This window comes from Tursiops truncatus, chromosome 11, assembly GCF_011762595.2.
Source record: "Tursiops truncatus isolate mTurTru1 chromosome 11, mTurTru1.mat.Y, whole genome shotgun sequence".
Lineage (NCBI taxonomy): Eukaryota > Metazoa > Chordata > Mammalia > Artiodactyla > Delphinidae > Tursiops > Tursiops truncatus.
In genome coordinates this window covers 26,756,687-26,773,925 of record NC_047044.1, presented here as the reverse complement: position 1 = coordinate 26,773,925, position 17,239 = coordinate 26,756,687, and the positions used below count along the sequence as shown (strand labels likewise).

The window sequence follows — 17,239 nt, the reverse complement described above, 5'->3', positions numbered from 1 at the left end:
GTTTATGCTTCCTCGCAGAGCCAGCAGGGGGGTGCACCAGGCAAGGTTTGTGAGCCGCGCCTTCCCCTACGCCCCCTCCCCTTTCCTCGCCCAACTTCCCTATGGCCAACGCTTCAACTAAAAGTGGCCATTGACCTTTCAAGCTTTTGAATAGTGATGCAATAGAATAGTATTTCAAAGAAAAATGGTTACCGAAATTTTGGATCCGGTTTTCCCATGAGTGTTAATGGTTTTTAAAAAGTAGGTCACATTTAAAGTAGGTCACATTTCGGAGGCGGACGTGCAGGGAAGGAGATGAGTTTCAACTGAGGCCAGGTGGCCTTCAACTAGGTGGGAGGAGGTGAGGGTCCCTGGGCAGGGAAGAAGAGCTGGGATCTTTCCGCATTTCCGGGCCCCGGGTGCAAGCTCTGCGGGAAATCGCAGAGTCGAGCGCTCTCGGCCTGCGGACACCGAGACGGGCCGGCCAGGACCACCAGGGCGCGCAGGTCTGGGCGCCCCCTCCGCGATCGGCGCAGGTGAGCCGGAGGGCCGCCGGGTGGCCGGAAGGAGACTACGGAGCGGCGAGGAGGAGGAAGGGACGGAGGAGCCGGGCTGGGCCGGTGCGGGAGACAGCGAGCAAGACCGCCACGGGGAGGAGACAGAGCGGCCGGCGCCGTTTAACAAGGCGCCGCGCTACGCCCGCTGGCAGCCTTCTAGGACCGGACCCGAGAGGACCGCCATCAGCCCGCTCCCTCCGGGTCCCGGGCGTGGGCGCGGGGGTACTGAAGAGGGAGCTCTCCCACTCCATTAATGTGTCTTAGAGCGGGAGGGGCCCTTTCCGAGGATCTCTAGTCTCTCCAGCCACCACCACCCCGAAAATGTGCGGCCTGGAAAGTCGCCTAGAGAAGGCGCGGAGGGGATGGAAAAGACAACCAGCCGCGGCGGGCCGAGGGGCGAGAACGTCTGCTAACCGCTCGACTCCGGCGCACAGCTTGCATGGGTTGGGCGCAAGCTCCAGCCGCCGAAACCGGGACGGTGATGGCCTGGTTCTTCTCCTGCGCGTCTCCGAGAACTCCGGGGCGTGGGGTCAGAGGAGGGCGGATTCCCAGGCATCCACCCCGCCCTGGCCGGCACCCGAACGCTCTGAGCCCGTCTCTCCTGAAGCCTGCGCATTAGCACCGGAGTCTCTTTAAAGCAGTAGCGGGGGCCGCGGTCACGTGAGGTGGATTCCTGGAAAGTTCCTGGAAAGCGGCCTCCGCAGCCGCGGGGCGGGGCGCGTGGGGAGCGCGGACTAGGGAGAGAGGCGGGGAGCGAGGGAGGCGCGTAGGTCTGGGAAGTCGCGCGCACACAGCGCTCCGGGGACAGACATTTAACTCTTGTCTAGTCTCGCCGCCGCCGCGGCTCGCGGGCCTTGGGCTTCCCTTGAAGCATGAGCCTTCTCGCCCGCCGCCACTGGCACTGCGCGGGCCGCGGACAGTGCGCGCCGGGGCCCCGGGCGCACAGCCTCAGGATCCCCGTCGCCTACAGCTGGGGCGCCGGAGGAGCTCGGGCAGGGGCCCGCGGCAGGTATCGGGCCGGGGAGCTCAAGGGCTCCGCCCCTAGGAGGGCTGGGGAGGGCACTGGGGCGCGGCCGAGAGAGCGGGGCAGCCTTGGCTTCCGCAGTTTCGAGCCTCTGGGCTAGAGAGCCCGAGCTGCAGCTCTGCCCCGAGGCTGGGAGCTACTGCCTGCTTTCTCCAGTTCTTTCCCGGCGTCTGGAAGTCTCCAGAGTTTTTGTTTTTGTTTTTCCTCCCCTAAACTGCCATCCAGATTAATAATCCTCCTAATAAGCTGATCTCCCGCTCCTCCCCACCCGCCTACCTCCCGCCCTCTTTCCTCCCTCCCTCTCTCCTTCTCATCTCCTTGGTTGCAGCCGGAGGGAACCCAGCAGCTGCCCCGGGTCGGGGGTGTCCGAGCCCAGAGGGGGTGTTAGAGCCCGGCGAATCGAGGCGATGGTCCCCGGGGCTCACGTTTGCCCTCTGTGCAGAGAACTCCGGCCGCCCCCGCCGCTGAGCACAGGGCTCGTCACATCCCCAGGCATCTCATTCCCAAATTAAAAGTCAACAGGGGAAACTCGGGCAGACACCCCTCCTCCCGGGCCCCTCCCGGCTCCCCCGCCCCATGCCTGCTGGGGAGGCTGCCTGGTGCGGAGGCGGCAGCGGCGGCCGAGGCCGAGGTAAGGGCTCAGCGTGGGTTGTCTAGCACGTCCCGCAGCTCTCTCTGCCGCCTGCTCGGCCCCCGGCTCGGGTCAGGGCTCGGAGCCCCCGCGCGGGCTGTGCGCTCGGGCAGATTCCTCGACAGCGCTCGCGGCGGCAACAGCAGCCTCAGCCGCCCGGCCTCGGGAGCGGCAGCCACGGCGCCCCCAACCCCTGCCCCAAGCGAGCTCCGGGAAGCGGGGGGAGGGGAGGGAGGCAGCCTCTCCTGCTGTGTTGCGGCAGCTCCCGCACCTCCGCGTCCCGGGCTGCAGGCTCTGCCCGGGAAGCCCCGCGGCGCTGTACGGCCGGGAACTAGGTTTGTGCGGGGTGCTTCCTCCTGGGGCTCCCCGGGCTGTGCGGAGTGTGAGATAGGAATGCCAAGTGGGGACCTCTCCTGTTCTTTCCGTTTTACATTTTTCTACTTGTCCTTGACTGAGGCCTGTTTACCACCGTACCCGCAGGTGACTCTTTGCTCTTCTCATCTCCTTGTCTGCGATTTCAGCAAGCAGCCCTGGGCGGGAAATAAGCCGGTTCGCCACCCTCATCCTGTCCCCCGCCCCAACTCTTGCGTCTTGGATCCCTGCTCTCTCTTTATCCTTCTTTCTCTAGAACGGGCCAGGGCAGTAACTGGATGCTCGGGGTTAAATGGTTCAGGAGCGCAGACGCGGAGGATTCCCGGGATTTTCCACGTCTCTGTCCCTCCACCCACGCCCTGGCCGCAGGGGTCCAGTTCCGACTGACCCAACCCTCCACTTTCTCTTTGCAGGCAAACTGTGCGTGACCGCGCCTGCGGGGGATTTTGCTATCCGTGCACCGGGACCCGGGGAGGAAGAACCAGCGGCTCCCCATTACCTCCCCCTCCATTTCCATTTCGCGGACCCCTCAGGGACTCGTTTTGGGGTTTCCACTGACTTCTAAGAAGGACGCGTGCCCCTCTCTGACCCCAGCTCGGGCGGCCACCTGTCTTTGCCGCGGTGACCCTTCTCCCATGACCCTGCGGTGCCTCGAGCCCTCCGGGAATGGCGCGGAAGGGACGCAGAGCCATTGGGGGACCTCGGGGTCGGCGGAGGAGCCGTCCCCGGAGGCGGCGCGTCTGGCGAAGGCCCTGCGGGAACTTAGTCACACAGGTAGGGAGCGGACCGGCCGCAATGCGTGCGAGAAGGGGGCGCCTCCCCAAAGACAAGGATGCGGTTGTGCTAGCGAGGCTGGGAAGCAATCGCTACCCTCCCCGCCCCAGATCAGGGAACCGCGGGGAGAATGCCCCTACGGACCTGGATCCTTGGAATGCGAAAGAAAAGTGGTTCTCGGGGGACTCAGAGGCCTAGGGGAGGTTAGAGCGCTAGAAGGGCTCTTTGGAAATAGACTCTTAGGGCGCTGGAATTTTTGCTATTTTCCGCGGCCGTTTGGGGGTCGGCACTTGGGCTCGGACCTTAGCCGGAGAAAGTGCCTGGCTCCTTTCCTGTCCGCGGGGTGAGAGGGCGGCGAGTGGGCGCTGCGCTGCCCGCAGCTTCAGCTGCATCTGGCTCCCGGGCCGGGCAGCCGCTGCAGCCTGGAATCTTGGCGGCCAAGTTCGGGGACCGACTGATTGCCGCTCAGGACTGCCGCAAAGCCGGGAGGAGGGCGGGCTGCGAAGCCCCAGCCGAGCTTGGCCTCGCTTGTTTCAAGTGCAGTCTTGCGCTTTGCGCGGCTCGCTGTCGTCTCTCGGCATCTGAAAGAAGAAAAGATGGAAAAAAAGATTCTGGCAAACCTGCAGCCTTTCAAAATCAGGATCCTCAAAGCTTACGTTTGGGGCAAAGTTGAAGTTTTGGTAGCAGTAGGGAGAAGGAAAAGTTCCTTCACTTGCGGTTCCGGTCTTTCCGTGCAGGCCACGGGCTTTCCCTCAGCGGGAGGAACCGGCAGATTGCAGGTACCCGAGCAAGTTTTTTTTTGGAGGCGGGGGAGTATTGTTCAAACTTTTAAACTGTAAGATGTTGCTAAGTCACTTTTGAAAACGGGATGGGAGATGGAACTGGCAGGTAGACTCGAGAATGCTGGGGAGACCGACGGTTGTGATTGGATTTGAATTAGGGCAAAGTCCAAAAGAGTTTATGGAAGACTGTAAACTGGAAGTACTAACTATCAATTGGGCTTTCTCTCATTTCTCAATGGCTGATAAGGTAGTTGTAATCAAAGCAGCGAACAGAAGCTATTGTATCATACTAGAACTGCCCTCTTAAAACAAGTAAATAGCGGTGCTTTACGGGACTTCGAAAAGAGATATGGACGCAGCCGCTAACAGATTTGGGGAGGGTGGGAGTGGACACCAACCATTCAGAAAGTTGCTTCTTTTTATCTTGTTGGTATTAACTGGAGTTGGGTTTTCCACTTTTTTAAGGGCATGGCTTTTATTTCTAACTTCTGACTTAATTTACATTAAATCTTTGATTTCACTTGACTAGTGGAGAAGCATCATGCCCGGTCAGCCAATGTGTCATACTGCAAACATTCTTTTGTTTCGTTAGGAGAAAGTCTTAAGAGAGTTTAAAGAACAGCTACAGAAAGTTACTTTTAAAAAAGAAAACTGGCTTGCAGTTTGTTCAGAAAATAAAATGGACCTATGTTTTCATCAGATTTCTATAGAAAGTATTTATGGTAGCCTCTGGTAAACTTTCACACACTTCTTTTTAGAGCTAGAAAAATTGTTGCCAAGTATTTACCCTATTTTAAAAATTCTCTATAATAACTATTTTACTCTCTTTTCTTTTTCTTTTGAACAAAAACCCCAGGTTGGTACTGGGGAAGTATGACTGTTAATGAAGCCAAAGAGAAATTAAAAGAGGCACCAGAAGGAACTTTCTTGATTAGAGATAGTTCGCATTCAGACTACCTACTAACAATATCTGTTAAAACATCAGCTGGACCAACTAATCTTCGCATCGAATACCAAGATGGGAAATTTAGGTTGGACTCTATCATATGTGTCAAGTCCAAGCTTAAACAATTTGACAGTGTGGTTCATCTGATCGACTACTATGTTCAGATGTGCAAGGATAAGCGGACGGGCCCAGAAGCCCCCCGGAACGGCACTGTTCACCTTTATCTGACCAAACCGCTCTACACATCAGCACCACCTCTGCAGCATCTCTGTAGACTCACCATTAACAAATGTACTGGTACCATCTGGGGACTGCCTTTACCAACAAGACTAAAAGATTACTTGGAAGAATATAAATTCCAGGTATAAGTGTTTCTCTTTTTCTAAACATGCCTCCTATAGAGTATCTCCGAAAGCAGCTATGTAAAAAGAGAACCAAAACTTGAGTGACGGCTCTGGATAACTACGCAGAATTCTAAGAACAGCTGAAGTCAATCTAATTTAAATGTGTGGAGGGGTAGCTAGGTATTTAAAGTTCCCCCAGATATTTTCACCTGAGTGATGCTTCCCTTCCTAAGGCTGACCAAGACCAGTTTATCCTTTTAAGTTAAAAATAAAACGTCCCAAGTAAAGGCTGAAGGAACACTTTATCAGAACTCTGCCTTTCTGAGGTTCCTGTTAGGTGGAAGGTGCCAGCACCGGCAGTAGAGAAGGAGCTCCACTTAGGAGTGCTGAAGAAGTGGAAGGAACCAAACTGACACAGGCTTAACTTCAATTTTGTATGCCTGGTGATCAGAGCCTATTTTAGGACATTTGATACTTTGCATTCTGATGTACTTAGGAGATTTGTTAAACAGATATGCTTGTGAGTATTTATCCTTCATTTTATGCAATTAACCAAATCAACCAAAAAAAGTGACCATGAAATCCTGTATTTGTCTTTTTACTACATGTATGAACTCTCTCATGTGAATGAGTACTGTAGTAATCCATTTCAAGGGAGCCTTATTTCAGAAATATTTCAAACTGGTGCAAATGGAAAAGACTTCTTTTCCTTTAAGGCTAAAGACAAGAATGTCATGCTATACAGGTGCAACTCAATCCCTGTTAATAAAACCATGTAGATAGAGACATTTTACCCTTTGAAGTAGCTGTGTCCCACAACCTGTTGCCATTGATTTTTCAGAAATGGCTTTAGAAATTTCCAAGTGGTCTAACCATGGACATTAGCAATTGTCTCCCTTCTACCATGTAGAATACTCTGACTTAATTTTCTTCCAGATATAGGGGGATACCTGCCTGTTTTTCAAAGTGTTTATTTACTGCTGTTACTATTTGATTAGAATGTATTAAATAAAAAAACCTGACTTTCACAAGTTGCACTTAATTACTTTGAATCGGAGAGGACATACACTTTCATGGTAATAGAAGGTTGCCATAAAAACTTACGTCAAGTGAAATAACTAAGTATTCAGCCAGAGGTAGAACGTTACTTGCCCTTCTCTAAAGTTACAGGTCACACTTGCCCTTTGCATTTTGGAAAGCATGGTTTAGAAACTACAAGAATTGCCAAGTGGCCTGGTCTTTTACAACTTGAAAAGGCATAATACTAACGCCGGTTGTGTTTCCGAAAAACCTGGTTTAGAAATTACAAAAATTTTTACAGGTTGAATAGGCACAATACAAAAGACAAAGTAAGAGTTTTATGGCCTTTTTTTTTTTTTTTTTGCCACACTGTCTCACGACTGTTGCAAATGCACCATCTTTTCTGGAGTTCAGACATTATTCATTTTGCTGCCTTTAAAACAAAATGTGCTGCGTAGCTGCATACTATGGTGTGTCACTGGGAAGGTGAGCCTAGTATATGATGTGTGTGCCCCAAGTGAACAAGAAAATTCAGTTATAAATTATAGTAAAACCTGCTAATCGCATATCGTGAAAATATGAATATTTTCATGAAGCTCTTAAAAACCGGTTTTGTGCCTGGAAGGAAAACATAACTGTGCGTGTCCAAACAGCAGAGCCAAACACAAAAGATTGCTAGGTGTGCCTTAGGAAGAATTTATTTGTAACCTAAAATTTACAGAAGAGCTAGACTTTTAAGGTCTGGTCTCTGATGGGGAGGTAACCTTCTCATTAGGATTCTCAGAGTCTGTGCTTTATTTACCCTCTTTTTCCACCAAGAACCATTGTGTGGTGTGGGATGTTTGGCTTTTCTGGCAAAACTTGCACGTGATCGGTGCCAAGGGGCTTTGTGGAATTTCTTTAAGGTCTTTTGCATTTCTGTCCTCGTTGTTTCAAACACTCTGCTACCTCTCAGTTATTGAGAGTTGGATGTATAGTGGGGTGTGAGTACCCGTGGCATTGTGGAAAGTTCTTCTTAATGGCTATCAAGTGACTGATTACAAGAAAACCAGAGGACAGCAAAAACGTCTCTGGATTGTGCTGTGGAACTATTGTTGCCTTATGTTTCGATCTTCCCTATTCCAAGTAAGTCGATAAGCATCAGGAAACAGTTCCCCCCCCCCGTTTTTTTGATTTTGTTTTCTTGTTTGTGTGTTGTCGTTTTTACAGTTAGTAACATCATTGATTTATTGAGTTTATTATGTCCCAGATGCTCGCTCAGCACGTTCCATGCATTATCTCATTTAATCGTCACACTGAGCACAGTACAGTGATTACGGGAGGTATACCTTCTAATTTGTGAGTGAGGAGGCATTCCAGGAATATCCTAGTCCTTTTTATTCCTGGAGAGGAATTAAGAAGAGCAATTTACTGCTATTTCTACATTGATCCAGATGAACAAGTTAGAGCAGGCTGTAAGAGGAACCCTCAGCCTTTTTACTGGTGCCTCAACGGGAAAAGTATAGGTATCTTAATTAGCGTTGTGCCCTGTGGGATTGGAGCTAGCTTGGCCTAGTGGTTTTTTCCTAGTGTCGGGGTGGGTCAGGAGGGGGTTAACTGTTTTACCTGCTGTCTGGTAAGTGATGCCAGTTACCAATTATCGGTCACCCCATTTTACAGACTGGACAACAAAAGAGTTAAGATTGTACACTTGTCTAAATTATTCTCAACAGAATCAGAAAAAATATCAGTGTTCTCCTTTTATGAAGGGCAGTTTGGGGCATCAGTAAGGGTTTGTTACTGTCGTTATTGTTGAGGAATATAGTATACAGGGCTTACATCTCCACAGATTTAAAATATTTTGATCTGAGTTCCCATTCTGAGCAGAGTTGAGGCGGTGGAGTTTTTCATTCCATCTCAGTGGGCACTGGGGACTGCTTTTTAGGGACTTGGAGGTTTTTTAGGGCTTTGGACAGTGGAGAAAAGGCGGTTCAGCTTATGAGCTGAGAGGTCTTTTCTGGCGTGTCAATAAGAAAGTCTTGACTTCATAGCAATTATGTAATCCAAATAGGTAACAGAATGGGACAGTTGTTTGGGAGTGTTTATTTTCTTGGGAAGGATTTTTCTCTGCTTTTAGAAAATTGTACTCTGGGAGGAGGGTAGGAGAGAGACACGTCATCAAATAATCCATGGGATGGAATGTCCCAGGACCAGGCCATGCCCTTCTCAGCTGAGGGTTTAGGCACAAGGAATGGGGGTGGAGTGGCAGTGGTGACATCTAACAGCTAGGCAGAGGCCCTCCTGTGTCCGAGGTTTCTAGCCTTTGGAGCAAGAAAGTGTTGTCATTCATTCTAGGCCTTTTGTTTACTAAGTGGCCTGCATTCTCCTCTCCCAATTTTTTCACTTCCTAGAATAAAGCTTGAAACCACTTTTCAGATGACATAATTTAGTTCCATCATTTTACTGAGGAAGACACCCAACCCCGGGGAGATCAGGAGAATCGCGTGCACATGTACACAGAGACACACACACCATCAACCCAGCAAGTCAAGGGCGGAGTCCATATTGGAACACAGATATTTTAAACTCAGGTTTAGTATTTGTAAAAGCTGCACCCTCCTACCCTTTGTTTCAATCATCAGTACTTTTCCTTGGCGACCCTGTACGCCCTACAGTTCTTTGAACATTGGGTTTTCCTTCCTTTGGAATTTAGACAGCGGGCCTTGGGAATACTCTGCGGGCTAATTCCCGGTTCTTGGCTCCTTCCACCGAACTCTGGAAGAATCAGCTTCTGCTGGTTTCCATATTTTGGTTCACATCAGAGTTTTGCATTAATTTTTAACTCCTCAACGTTTCTCATCTACTTGCTGTTTTAAAATCGAAACCCTGCCATCCATGCTGTTTTGTGATCTCATTTTTGCCTCTGCCAGATGTGACTCACGCCCAGCTGGTGACGCCTGTTGGCCCAGTCAATGCCTACCCTCCTGTCCTCACCAGGGGAGCCATTCTTTCTTTCGCCCACTCTTGGTCCTGATGGCTCAGTTCATTCCTGCCTTACTTTCCCCCTTTGGTAGCATGAGGTTGCTCTGTTTGCTTGTCTGACCCAGCCCTGCTGGCCAGATCATACTCCAGTGAAAGGGGGTAGTTAATTACCTTCTCCCAGAGTTGGGTAACTGAGTGATTTAGGATCGGTAAGATTAAATCTGACTCTTTGTCTCATTCTTTGATTCCTTTCAGGTTTTGAAACAAGTAGCCAGCCCCAAATGCCACGCTTTTGTCATGTGCATTTTTTAACTCTTTTTATGTAAAGTATCAGAAGCTGCTTCTTCACTAAGTTGCCCTTCATTTGAATGGAATGGAAATACCCTCTGTTCCTTCCCTTCTGGATATCTATCTGTAAAAATGAATCTGTGATAGTTTCGTTTCACTCTCCTATGTAGGCATGGTTTTCTTGTATTCTCATCTTCACATATTTTTGATGTTTCTAATTTTTTCCTCTATGTGGCTTGAGTTCAGGTTACTTTATTACTAAAGTAAAGTAACAGCTGTTGCCACAGAAGCTTCTTAAAAGCCCCAGAGTACCAAATGCCTAGATAGTAAGTCAGCTGAAATCATGGAGCAAAACCTGGATATTCCTTCGGGAGCTTTGTCAACGAGAGAGGCTGGATCACACGAGTGTTGTCACAGAGAATGGGGTTGCATCAATAAACATCTACTGAGCCATAAAACTGCTTTCATAGACAATTCTCACTCTGAACTGCATCCTTAACTTATAGGAACTCTGACTTGCCCTAGAGATCAGGAGCATATTTCGTGAAGTATTATTACTCATGTAGTGCTGCCTCTGTTAAAAACAGAGGGAAGGGGAAGGCAAGCCAGAGTCCTAGTGAGAGGGAAGGAAATATTGCCAGCTGCCTTCCTCTTCTGTCTAAGCATAGATACCACCCAAGGAGCCCCTTTCCTATGGCAGAGAGAGTGAGGCTTCATCACAGAACTTCATAAAATTTATATCTCTCCAGTTTCCAACCACGTTAAGATAAAAACTTACATTTTGCTAAACGGTTTTCCCTTCGGTTAGTTTGGTGTGCTTTTTCCTGTTTAGATTTTGGTCCAGAGAGCTGCTGTGATCTTTAACATTCAGAAAAATATTTTCCCTGTTTATTTCTATCCAGGGGAGTTGTCTGATTTCCCATTTTAACATGCCCTCTGCCATCTTTTTAAAAGTTGAACTATAGTTGATGTACAATATTATGTTAGTTTCAGATGTATGACATAGTGATTTGACATTTAAATACATTTTGAAGTGATCACCACAAGTCTAGTAAACATTTGTCCCCATACGAAATCATTACAGTATTATTGACCATGTTCCTTATGCCGCATTTTACACCCCCTTGACTTATTTTATAACTTGACGTTTGTACCTCTTAATTCCCTTCACCTGTCCTGCCCATCCCCCTCCACCCGTTCTATCTATGGGTCTGTTTTCATTTTGTTTTGTTTGTTTTGTTTTTAGATTCCACATATAAGTGAGATCATATGGTATTTTTCTCTGACTTATTTCACTCAGCATAATACCCCCAAGGTCCATCCATGTTGTCACAAAAGGCAAGATTTCATTCTTTTTTGTTTTAAAGGCTGAGTAGTATTCCATTGTGTGTGTGTGTATATATATATCTATATATCTATATATCTATATATCTCGCATCTTATTCATCTATGGCTGCACACTTTGGTTCTTTCCATATGTTTGCTATTGTAAGTGTACTGCAATGAACATGGGGATGCACATATCTTTTCAGTTTAGTGTTTTTGTTTTCTTTGGGTAAATACCCAGGAGCGGAATTGCTGAATTGTATGGTAGTTCTAGTTTTAATTTTTTCAGGAATCTCCATACTGTTTTCCAAAGTGGCTGCACCAGTTTATATTCCCACCAGCAATGCATGATGGTTCTTTGCTCCACATCTTCGCTAACATTTGTTATTTGTTGTATTTTTTGATGATGGCCATTCTGACAGGTGTGAGGTGGTGTCTCATTGTGGTTTTGATTTGCATTTCCCTGATGATTAATGACATTGAACATCTTCTCATGTGCCTGTTGGCCATCTGTATGTCTCCTTTGGAAAAATGTCTATTGAGGTCCTCTATCCATTTTCCCTTCTGGCATTTGATGAACTTGACCCTTCTTAGGTTTCTAGCATAGCTTTTTTTGGCCTCATTTCTATTACCAGGTTGTGGCCATTAATTCTATATTTGATCAGAAAGTATGTTTATATTTTGCACATTTGATTAGGGCATCTGCTCAGTTATCTGCCGTAATAAGGGGCAGAGAGCATAGGGATAATTGAAACCCATAGACACATGGCAGTTTCAGCTTCCTCCCTCTTCAATCTCCTTTGCTAGAACCACTGACAGGAAAATCATCTGCTCTCTCTTTTATTTTCCTTGTCCATCAGGCAAAAAGGATGTTAAAAAAACAACAGAGTGATTAAAAAGATGGCAAAAATGAGAAAATTAAGAGGAATGGAGAATCAGTGGTGTGCTGAGGGCTCCTGAGAGCCAGTTGTTAAATGCTTAGGGATTTTGAGAGCTAAATTATTATAAGTGTGTCATTAGTAGATTGAAATCACCCGTGGTGGGAGTATTTACACCACAGAAACTGGCAGGCACTACAAATTAAGTCTTCTTTCCCCCCTCTCTGGTTTAATAACATACCACTGATCTATGTGTGTTAATTGAGACCTCACTAGAGTAAGATCAGTTTATTTGTATTCTCATTTGTATTAAGCCCAGCATTTAGAGTGGAATAGGAATGAACAATTTGGGGAATGAAAGTTTTTTAAAATATATGTGCCAATCCTATAATGGACTACAGTGCCTTCTGCTGGTAGATCTGCCAGTCTCTGGATTCAGGGTCTTTTCTTAGTGACAGTAGTATCTGCAGATATCCTTTCAGAGTTTATTAGTAGAGAAGGCTACGACATTCTCACAGTCATATGACCAGTGTGTATAGTAACTTTGTTAGCTCTAACAGATCAGGGTCTCTTTTTGCTTCTAGCTTCATTCATTCATTCATTCATTCCATTGTTTAATTTCCTTCTTCCTTTCCTCCCTTCCTGCCTCCTCTGCATTCCTCCCTCCCTCTTCTGTTTTTTTCCTGACAACATTTATTAAGTGCCTACTGTATTATTCACCAGGAATACTAAAGAGTAAAAAGAAAGTTCTAGCATTAAGGGAGCTCTTATAGCCAATGGGAAGTGGGAAGGGATGGAGAGGAGAGGAACTAACATTTATTAAACCATCGAATATGTTTTCTACCTCATACTGTCATTCCATTTAACCCTCCCAGCAAACTGTTAAGGTATGAATTTCTTCATTTACTGAAAATGAAACTGAGGTTTGACTTCCCCAGTGGTTCAAACCCAGGTTTTTGTTGGGCTCTGAAGCCCGGTTCTGCCTCTCAGGATACCATGTTGTTTAGGCTCTTTAACCACATGAATAATTTATTGTGAAACGCCAATATAAAGGCAGTAATAATTACTTGTGGACAAGGTGCCGTCAACCTGCTTTGAGGGGTTAGGGAAGACCTTGGAGGAAGGTGCCTTTTGTCTGAGTATTAAAGGGCGGAAAGGAGTCATTAGACCCCTCGGTGAGGAAGGTCTTTCTCCCACAAGGCTGAAGAGGAGGCAGAGGTAAGTCGGGGCAGATCTTATAGGCCTTGCTGAAGCGCTTGAATTTTATCTGGAGGGCAGTGGATAAAAGCTTTTTAAATGGGGCAATAACTGAACTCGGTTTGTGTTTTATATGATCCCTCTGGAAGGACCCTTTGGAAAATAGCTTGGAACAAAGCTAGAGTGGAGTTAAGGAGACAAGTTAGGTGTGAGGGGATGGGAAGGAGGGGGTGGCTTGGGAGAAGATCAGTGGGAGGGTGCAGACATCGACTCCTTTTCCTTGTCTGCAGGCTCACATTTGCCCTGGAGTTTGGGGCTTTGGGTCCCCCAGATGCATGCTTCCCTTTGAAGGCTGGCTTCCATGCCAGGCAGGCTGAGGTAAGTGGCAGATTCCATTCTCAGGAAAGGAGGAAGTTGTGTTACAGTGGGCAGAACCTTGAACTAGCACATGGCAAATGTGGAGTCCACTTTTGGTTCTTTGACCTTGGGTCAAACACTGAATCTCTTAGGGCCTCTTGGTGGCTTCATGCTTTTTGTTCCCTTCCAGTGAGGTACCCCAAGTGCCAAGATATAGGAGCAACCTCTCTGCCCTTGGGGTGGGAGTGGCCTGAGAAGGGGGAATCTCCATGTTCCTGTGGAGTCTCAGTTTCGACTTAAGTTGTAATGTAGATTTTGCCTCTGTGCCATAATATATTCTCATTTATTTTGAAAAAATAGTAACACCCTCTCAACTCTGTACTTTTCCACAGCTGGAGTCGGTTGACTCCATTTTCATCCTGGTCAGAAGAACTTGTGTTTTCTCCTGGCTGTGGATCTTTGTGCACTACCCTATAATCATAGAGTTTGGACTTGGGTTTTTAGATCTTGGTTGTGATGAAGAAACAGGAATCTGCTGTGTGTCAGCCATGATCACAATAACCCTCTGGATGAATGTTCATTGTTTAGGGACCTGGAGGCCTGTCTGTGCTCTGCTTCCTGGCCAACACAGTAGATGTGCTCCCAGAAAATTGTGGGCAGAGGATATGCTTTTGGAAGTCATTTTTCCCACTTACATAGATTTTTCTCATTTTTGATCAATCATTAATGGATAAAGAAGTCATTGAGTTTTATTTTTCCTTTTCTCTGTCAAACAATTTATTAAAAGGAAAGAAAGAAACCTGCAAAGGACTAAGGAAATTTCTGGACTCTTTGGCATCATGACAAGAATCTTGGAGCATGAATAATCCTGCCCCAATCTATCATCTTGCATATTTGGATTTTCCTGGATATCTTTTAAAGTGGGGCACTGGTCTTGATAGCCTAGGAGGGTGGGAGTGTGCAGAAGTCATAGGCAGAGATACAGCACTGAGCCTGGTAATGGCTGAAAGCTCCCATGGGATCCAGTTTGAAGCTGCATTGGGTAGGCATGGGATTCGCTATGTTCAACACAGGACAGTAAGGCAGTCATTCTATAACCAGCCAACCCTTGGGATTCCAGGGGACTGGAAAAAGCTAGAACATTTAGTAATACCAGGAAGTGCACTTGACACTTTACAGATATGACCTCAATTAGTGCTCCCATCAAACCTTTGAAGTAGGTTCTGTTTTTATCTCCACTTTAGAGATAAGACTGACACTTAGGCTGATTTAAGAAGTAGAACTGAGATTTGAATTCAGGCCCATCTAATTCCAAAATCCATGCTTTTATTCACTCTTCTATCCTTTTTCTGAGTAAGCTTACAAGTGCTTTTAAGCTCTGAGGCCTGCAGCCAGCATATACCTCAATGGTGTTTGCTAGGCCATGTACCTTTAAGTTGTATGTAGTTAATATCAAGAGTGCTATGACTTTGCCCAATTTGTAATTATAGTATTATTAGGACTTTGATTTCAGAAGTAATACAAGATCTCCCCAAGCCCTGGGCACCCAGCTTGGAAGGATCCTTTACATCTGAATGTACACCTTTCCTCTCTTCCACTAATCTCCTTTAGAGCTCTATCCAGGGCAACCATAACACACCATCTCTTCCCTATCACGCTTTTCCTTTCTCTGGAGGTAAATTATTTGAATAATATGTCAGTCATAATAAGCTAGGTTATGCTGCAAAACAAACAACCCCAAATTCTCAGAGGCTTAAAACAACAAAGGTTTGCTTCTTAAAGTAACACAGATTTCTCTACCCATACATGTGTCACCAGGGAAACTCTTCTCTTAGTCATTCTGGAACCAAGGCTGGCAAAGCAGCTGCCTCCTCAAACGTGATGGGAGCCAGTGGGAAAGGAGAAATCCAAGGATGTCTTGTTGACATTTAAATGCTGTCACTTCTATTCCCAACTCATTGGCCAGAACTCTGCAAAATGGTGCCACCCAACCACCAGGGCTAGGCAGTCCAGTCCTCCATGTGCCCAGGAGGAGGAGAAAAACAGACAAATTAGGTGAGCACCAGTAATAATCACCACATATTTCATGCCATGTATACCTTGCTTCCTTCTTTTTTTTTTTTTTTCCTCCTCAGCTTGACCAATTTGACTTCAGGTAAACTTTACAGAACACACATGGCCGCCCCCCCCCCCACTTTTTTTTTTTAACATCTTTATTGGAGTATAATTGCTTTACAATGGTCTGTTAGTTTCTGCTTTATAACAAAGTGAATCAGCTATATGTATACATATATCCCCATATCTCCTCCCTCTTGCGTCTCCCTCCCACCCTCCCTATCCCACCCCTCTAAGTCTTCACAATGCACCGAGCTGATCTCCCTGTGCTATGCGGCTGCTTCCCACTAGCTATCTATTTTACATTTGGTAGTGTATATATGTCCATGCCACTCACTTCGTCCCAGCTTCCCCTTCCCCTTCCCCATGTTCTCAAGTCCATTCTCTATGTCTGCGTCGTTATTCCTGTCCTGCCCCTAGGTTCTTCAGAGCCATGGTTTTTTGTTTTTTTTTTAGATTCCATATATATATGTTAGCATACAGTAGTTATTTTTCTCTTTCTGACTTACTTCACTCTGTATGACAGATTCTAGGTCCATCCACCTCGCTACAAATAACTCAATTTCATTTCTTTTTAGGGCTGAGTAATATTCCATTGTATATATGTGCCCCATCTTCTTTATCCATTCATCTGTTGATGGGCACTCAGGTTGCTTCCATGTCCTGGCTGTTGTAAATAGAGCTGCAATGAACATTGTGGTACATGACTCTTATTGAATTATGGTTTTCTCAGGGTATATACCCAGTAGTGGGATTGCTGGGTCATATGGTAGTTCTTTTTTTAGTTTTTTAAGGAGCCTCCATACTGTTCTCCATAGTGGCTGTATCAATTTACATTCCCACCAACAGTGCCAGAGGTTTCCCTTTTCTCCACACTCTCTCCAGCATTTATTATTTTGTAGATTTTTTGATGATGGCCATTCTGACTGGTGTGAGTTGAAACCTCATTGTAGTTTTGATTTGCATTTCTCTTATGATTAGTGATGTTGAGCATCCTTTCATGTGTTGGTTGGCAATCTACATATCTTCTTTGGAGAAATGTCTATTTAGGTCTTCTGCCCATTTTTTGATTGGGTTGTTTGTTTTTTTGATATTAAGCTGCATGAGCTCCTTGTAAATTTTGGAGATTAATCCTTTGTCAGTTGCTTTGCTTGCAAATATTGTCTCTCATTCTGAGGGTTGTCTTTTTGTCTTGTTTATGGTTTCCTTTGCTGTGCAAAAGCTTTTAAGTTTCATTAGGTCGCATTTGTTTATTTTTGTTTTTATTTCCATTTCTCTAGGAGGTGGGTCAAAACGGATCTTGCTGTGATTTATGTCATAGAGTGTTCTGCCTATGTTTCGTCTAAGAGTTTTATAGTGTCTGGCCTTACACTTAGGTCTTTAATCCATTTTGAGTTTATTTTTGTGTATGGTGTTAGGGAGTGTTCTAATTTCATTCTTTGACATGTAGCTGTCCAGTTTTCCCAGCACCACTTATAGAAGAGGCTGTCTTTTCTCCATTGTATATTCTTGCCTCCTTTATCAAAAATAAGGTGACCATATGTGCGTGGGTTTATCTCTGGGCTCTCTATCCTATTCCATTGATTTATATTTCTGTTTTTGTGCCAGTACCATACTGTCTTGATTACTGTAGCTTTGTAGTGTAGTCTAAAGTCCAGGAGCCTGATTCCTCCAGCTCTGTTTTCCTT

The 17,239-nt window shown here is 46.3% G+C and overlaps 1 protein-coding gene across 4 annotated transcripts; it reads left to right on the top strand.

The window, feature by feature from the left end:
• The first annotated feature begins 215 nt into the window (after window positions 1–215).
• On the top strand, window positions 216–6,440 carry SOCS2 (suppressor of cytokine signaling 2). 4 transcript variants are annotated; one of them, XM_004324455.4, is made up of 4 exons: window positions 1,208–1,545; window positions 1,889–2,191; window positions 2,977–3,337; window positions 4,976–6,440. In XM_004324455.4, exons 3-4 carry the CDS (start codon window positions 3,199–3,201, stop codon window positions 5,431–5,433), a joined length of 597 nt encoding a protein of 198 aa, XP_004324503.1. In that variant the 5' UTR covers window positions 1,208–1,545; window positions 1,889–2,191; window positions 2,977–3,198; the 3' UTR covers window positions 5,434–6,440. The 4 variants fall into 4 exon arrangements, with proteins under 4 accessions (XP_019774202.1, XP_004324503.1, XP_004324506.1 ...); XM_019918643.3 differs by lacking the exons at window positions 1,208–1,545; window positions 1,889–2,191 and adding an exon at window positions 216–515; XM_004324458.4 differs by lacking the exon at window positions 1,889–2,191.
• Window positions 6,441–17,239: the final 10,799 nt, after the last annotated feature.

Bases quoted from the DNA above. Each gene is read 5' to 3' on its own strand.
- SOCS2 (XM_019918643.3), top strand. From the start codon at position 3,199: ATGACCCTGCGGTGCCTCGAGCCCTCCGGGAATGGCGCGGAAGGGACG. The intron at 3,338-4,975 runs GTAGGGAGCGGA...CAAAAACCCCAG, and splicing joins GCGGGAACTTAGTCACACAG to GTTGGTACTGGGGAAGTATG.